General features: G+C 33.4%; 2 protein-coding genes across 2 annotated transcripts; both read left to right on the plus strand.

Moving 5' to 3' along the window:
* Window positions 1-1813: 1813 nt before the first annotated feature.
* Window positions 1814-2662, plus strand: LOC139875936 (putative FBD-associated F-box protein At5g50270). The gene has a single exon (XM_071863233.1). The coding sequence runs from the start codon at window positions 1814-1816 to the stop codon at window positions 2660-2662; it is 849 nt and encodes a 282-aa protein (XP_071719334.1).
* Window positions 2663-2701: 39 nt separating this feature from the next.
* Window positions 2702-3701, plus strand: LOC139875937 (F-box/FBD/LRR-repeat protein At3g26920-like). Its single transcript, XM_071863234.1, has 3 exons — window positions 2702-2818; window positions 2937-3089; window positions 3432-3701. Exons 1-3 carry the CDS (start codon window positions 2702-2704, stop codon window positions 3699-3701), a joined length of 540 nt encoding a protein of 179 aa, XP_071719335.1.
* The last annotated feature ends 2735 nt before the right edge of the window (window positions 3702-6436 follow it).

The following is a 6436-nucleotide window of genomic DNA, read 5'->3' on the forward strand; positions in this document are numbered from 1 at the left end:
ATCAAATAGATAATAATAGTTAAATAATTTATATGTTTGAGAGAGTATGAATACATACAATCTTGATGAATATCCACATATTCTTGAAAAGAATTCCACAACCACAAATCCTGATTAAAAATTAAAAATAAGCATCATTATCCAACCAAATGAGGTGTGGTATGGAATCCAAATCATGAATAACAACATATAAAGATAGAAGAAACTGAAACTTAAACTCACCGATTACGAAACTGAATCCAAATCATGAGCTAATTTACATTTTGTTATTATATATAAAAGAGAAAAGAGATAGGTAATTAGATTGTAGAGAAAGAAGAGGCGTGCATTTGAGCATTAATTCTTGTGTGTTAAAAATATTAAATTTAAAGAAACATTAAATTTGAAGGAAATTTTGTTATTTTATGTTAATTAACTTCTAATTAAATATTACATCATCAAACCCTCATTTACAACTCTTACATGCACTTAGTACAACTCATTGAAACATATAATGACATCAGCTTCAACTCACTTTTATAATATAGTATCGATTATTGCTTCTTCGATATGATTATCGTAGTACCACCATATGAAACTGTCAGAAAAGTCTTGTCTCATTCGTCTCAGTGGCACTTTCTTCATTATTCATCTAGATTTATACGTTACGATCTTTAGATCTTTTCCCATCATCGAATTTAACTTTGTTTGGTGATATTTGATCTTGGGATACTGTGGCAGAACATAATTATCAGAAAGGTTAGTTCATCTTCATGTGTAGAGCAAGATTTACTTCTCCCTTTTATTTTGAAGCATTACATTCAGATGCATAGTGCCTGGAATTTTTGTGGTTGAAACATTTTAGTTGTTTCTAATTTTTAATTCGGCTGTTACCATTGTCTTGAGAAGATCCCCAACTATCTATACAACTTCCAATTGCTCTACCACGACCTCCACTTCGGCCACCTCTATCATAATTTGAGTTTCCACAACCTCTTCTTCCTAATTGACAACCTCTCGTTTAAGATTTATGCAACGCTTGACCATCATTTTTTTGGTAAGTGACAAACTACCTTCAATGCTTGTTCCACCATTTCAAAGCTTCAAATGATCTTCATTCGCCTTGAGTCGTCCAATTGCGTCTTTAAATGGTATGGTGTCCACATATTGTCCTATTGATGAGGTATTTGTCTGGGATCGAATCAAATAGCTTTCTTACAAGAAAACTGTCATCGAGAGAGGCTATAAGACTATTAATCCATGCCATGCTAGTTTTGTCGCAAAGTCGTCAATGGTTTCATCAGCCTCCATAATCGCTCCCAATTGCCCAAGTCGTGTAGTTTGCTGAATGATCATTCAAGTGTTTTGGCGAGTCGTGAGCGGTTATTCAACTTCTATCGCAGCTCCAATTTCTGTTGGATTGAATTCGTTTGTAGCATCATCCAGATGCTGTTGATAATTATCAATTTTGGGTGTTTTTTTATACTGTGGTTTGGTGATGCTTCACTACTTATATCCGTAAAACATCACAGCAGTTATTTCTGGGTTTCTGTTTGCTTGGTAACATATATATGCATAAAGTAAATGAGTCAATAATGGTTTCTATTTGCGTAGATGTAAGTGGGCCCTAAAATTACAGCCCATGTTTGATAACGGACTCGACCAAGACAACATTTGACTCAAGTTTCTATATTGTCAAAATCTCATTTTCATCTTGCGATCAGACGATAGAATCAAATTATCAAAATCCCCATTTCTCAAACCCTACCCTACCCTACAAACTGCAGTGATCAAATCACACCCCCTAATTATAAGTTTTTCAACAATTAACCACATGAATATGCAATCAAGAGAAGTTGTGTCCAAAAGGACAAAACATTCATCATCTGCTGCTGCTCATAACAAACATTTAATCAAACAAGAAGAAAATGAAGATATCTTCAGCAATTTACATAATGATCTCATTACAAAAATCATATCCTTGATCCCGGATGTTCGTGCTGCCAAACGCATGTGCATATTATCAAAGAGGTGGAATTACATCTGGAAAATTCTACCAATTTTCTATTTCGTTATGCCTTTTCTCCTTTATAACAAACAAGAGAATGAGTTTTATGAAGAGATTGATAGCTATGATTCTTCGCCAAATAAACAAGTTAAAAAGTTTAATGATTCAGTAGATAAGGCTTTAGCTCTTCGTCATGGTAAGCCAATTCAAAAGTTTTTTCTTTGTTTATCCAAGGACTTTGATTGCAATCGTGTGCTTAATTGGCTTCGTATCATTACTCGTTGTCAAGTTCAACAACTAGAGCTTAGGTTGGCAGCTAATTTAAGTCATTATAGTGTTAAGATTTATTGGAATATATTGAACAACTGTAATAACCTCACTGAGTTAACATTAAAAGGTAAATTCGTGTTGGATGTGCCTGAAAGTAATGGCATGTTGTTTCCGCTGTTGAAAAATATCTATCTGATATCTATTGTTTACTCCAACGAAAATACCCTGGGGAACCTAATTTCTCTATGTCCTGTACTAGAAGAATTACTTGTGAAGAATGTGTCTGTAGAGGATAATCACTTTGATACATTTAAGATCTCTTCAGTGTCTTTGAAGAGAATAACGATATTGTGTATCAATAATGTCACGAATCATTTTGTCATCATTGATGCTCCTAACCTTTAATACATTTACATACTGGATCATGTCAAAACAAACTACCTTATGACGGAGCCGTTATCTCTAGTGGAAGCTCACATCAATGTTTCTACTCGCATTTTGGAACTCATCACAAGCCTCTCGTCAGTTAGGATATTAACATTGACTTGTCAAACTATGCGGGTACGTTCACATATCTGTATAGACTTGAATCCATCTAACATATCTTTAATATTGTAACCACTGTGTAGGGAATTTAAATTTATGATGATGACGTACGTCTAATGTTGGGTATCTGCAGGGTTTAATTGCTATTCCCATTTTTATCAGGAACAGACCCCGATTCCCAAACTTAGTCAAGCTTGTGATTGGTATCAATGGTTCTTGGGAGTGGAATTTTTTGCTAGATCTTTTAGACCGTATGCCTAATCTCGAGCATATTACCTTTTCTGATGTAAGTTCATCTCCGCCTATAACTTAATATAAACAATAACACGAAGAAGAAGAAGAAGAAGAAGAAGGATAAGTGATATGCTAATTATTATGTTTAATTTTGGAGACACAATTTTTATCTCATTCTTTTATTTTTTGGAATTCGTATATGCGTTTGAGTAAACACAATACTACCACTGATATGATTACTAAGATCTACAAGTTCACTTTGCAAAAAAATGATTATCCTTTGGTAACATAAATTACATCTTTCGTCCACTAAAGAAAACCTATCGACGTTTGTTTTCACAATAATGGCATGTGTTCTCACTGTCAATTATTTGTTTTGTTTGTTTATCATTAGGGGCTTCTATGTATTGATCAGATTTACAATCAGAAATGCAACCTACCAACACCTATGGCGACTTGTTTGCTTTCTAATGTGAAAGCAATCGTATTACTTAATTTTGATGCTGTTATTTGGGAAGAGTTTGCATTTATAAGGTATCTGCTTAATAATGCGAAAAAGCTGGAGACGCTTACAATAAGCGCTCCTAACATCTGTCATAAGAAGCGTGAAGAGATATTGAAGTTCTCTCGTGGCTCCAAATTTTGTCGGATCGAATTTATTTGATGCCTATCCAAGATACTCATTGTAATTCTCATATTTTCTGATTGTATTAGATTTTAAAGATTTATTTCGACTATAGATTACTTGAACTATCGTTTACAACATCCTTATTTACCTTGTATGTGGATCTGGTTTTTGTATGAAAGATAATTTTTATGGCATGCCTAATATCAGAGTATTATAAATTCGAAACCTTCCCTTATCGAGGCATATTATATTGTAGCGGAACTTGCGGGCATAGCCCAATGGTTCTCCCCATGTAGTTTGTGTCATGGGATAGGGAGAGGTCATGGGTTCGATCCTTAGGGATGACATGATTTTCTTTAAACCAATTGAACACCAATAATGGTGGTATATATTGACCCTATAAGGTGGTTTTACCGGATTCGTTTACGGACTCCTACCCGGAACCACTGCCCGAATGGATGTGTTCCCGGGTACCGTCGATCGGGTTCGGGTTTCCGTCCGAACGTGTGTGTTACGTGCAAATGATGAGGGTCTTTGAAAGAAATGATCTACTGATATCAAAAAAAAATCGCCGTTCAAAAAAAAAATATATATATAATGTAGCGTATCTAATAGGATCAAGGCATATCCTAATCCTATTAGATACGCAACAATATAATATGCCTCGATAAGGGAAGGTTTCGAATTTATATATTTATTACATATATCTTCATTTACATGAAGGAAAGACTTATGGTGATACAACAAACTCGAACCTGACTTTGTTAGATATTTTTATTCAAAACGTCTATTCTACTTGCGTTATTTGTTACTTATTTGGTGTTATTAAAGAATCCGCATATTGAATAAGGTGTGTGTGTAATGACGTTATTTAATACGGTTAATGTCATGGGCTTTAAAAAGCTGGTAGATCGTATAAACAAATGGATAGGATCACAAAAACAAATCACACCCAAGTTGGAATTTTTTTGGATATAGATTTAAACTCAATACATAAGATAATGGTTTGTATGTGTGCATTTTACATCCTAATCAGATCAAGGATTTCTTCCCGGGGTCACAAGTAACCTCAACTACAACATGTGTTTTACTATCTTAATTTGAAACGCTCTTTACCCATGGATTTTTTTTTCTTTAAGGTATACTTGCGCGGCGCTCCGAATCCTTGCACGGTTAAGGAGTAAGGTATTCACTAAAGATTTCATCAGAAACAGAATCATCAGGATTTTTTAAATACAGGGTTTGGTCCTTGTATTTGTCCTTGGTCTCCTTCATGGTTTGCTCGATTCATTTTTCAGAACTCAAAGATCTGATTCGTAAGTTAGAGTGCTTTTTAGAATTTCAGAATGAAAGTTCATAATTCTATGAGATAAATGTTATATGTATACATATAACTGTTGATGTAGAAATGTTATGAGATTCAAAATACTGATTGCTGATTTCCTGTAATTGGTATGGCAATTCTTGTTACAGGATGCGGATGAGTATATGATAAGACTTCAATAGATAAATATATTGATTTGTCGGAGAGATTTAAGTCAAGGAGCAACGAGGTTGCTGGTACGTCTACTGATAATATGGTGGGATATAAAAGGATCCCCGGTAACAATAAAAGAGCACGCATATATATCAAGATTATAATAAGGCTAATCCGAATGAAAATCGAAGTTGACTTGCTGGAGCTGTGACAAAATTGGCTAATTTGAAAAGAAATTGCGTTGTTATTTTCAGAAATAACAATGTCAAAGAAGCTAGCACAGATACGTGTTAAAAATTTACACAGGTTCCGAGAGTTTTTCAGGTGCATAATTATATGCGTAAATCTTTTCTTCCGTAGATGAAATGCGGTTGATTCATCCTCCCGACTGAGGTGTTTTCAAGAATCACGAAAAGTTTAAATGCAGATTATAATTGTCAAGATACAAATGAGGTTTAAGATGAAAATCAAGTGGCAAACTTGAAGAATAATTTTTTTTTTTTTTTTTAGTTTCATATGTTATAATCAATATTTTAATTCATTTTAATTGTCCAATGTTATTAGTCCACAGTTGACAGTCCAATAATTCATATATAATTTAATATATAATATTCGAATTAATTAATAGTATCGTGACCCGTATTCGTCTCAGACTCGATCACAACTCAAAGTATATATATTATTATAGAATCAACATCAACCCTGTATAGCGAACTCGATCATTACAGCATATAGAGTGTCTATGGTTATTCCAAATAATATATATAAATGCGTCGATATGATATGTCAAAACCTTGTATACGTGTCCCGATATTTAAAGTGCGTAAAAATAAATAACAGAAATTAAATGATGATAAATAAAATTGTGAGAATTAAAATTGCGATAAAATAAATTGCGATAATTAAAATGTAATATGGAATTAACAGTTAGCTAGGAACAGTTAGCTAGGAACAGTTAGCGTGGATTCTTAACAAAATTTCTCATAATTAATTTGTTTGTTTCTAACAAATTTTATTTTGTCCAATGTTTTCTTCATTGTGCCACTTGTTGGATTCTGATAGGTCAAATCTAAATATGAAATTGAATGAAATTGATTATTCTACGGTGAACGGATACGTATATCTGTGGATGTAAGTAGGATAGTAAATGACTGTTGAATCAGATTCGAAGGATGTACAGTGTAACTTATTAATGTGAAACCTAAATATTCCTCGGGTATTACCTACCCGTTAAAATATTTTCACCATTAACAATTTGTACAAAAGAATTTTTAATTACAATCCTTATGAAAAT

Source organism: Rutidosis leptorrhynchoides, chromosome 11 (genome assembly GCF_046630445.1).
Source record: "Rutidosis leptorrhynchoides isolate AG116_Rl617_1_P2 chromosome 11, CSIRO_AGI_Rlap_v1, whole genome shotgun sequence".
NCBI classification, from domain to species: domain Eukaryota; kingdom Viridiplantae; phylum Streptophyta; class Magnoliopsida; order Asterales; family Asteraceae; genus Rutidosis; species Rutidosis leptorrhynchoides.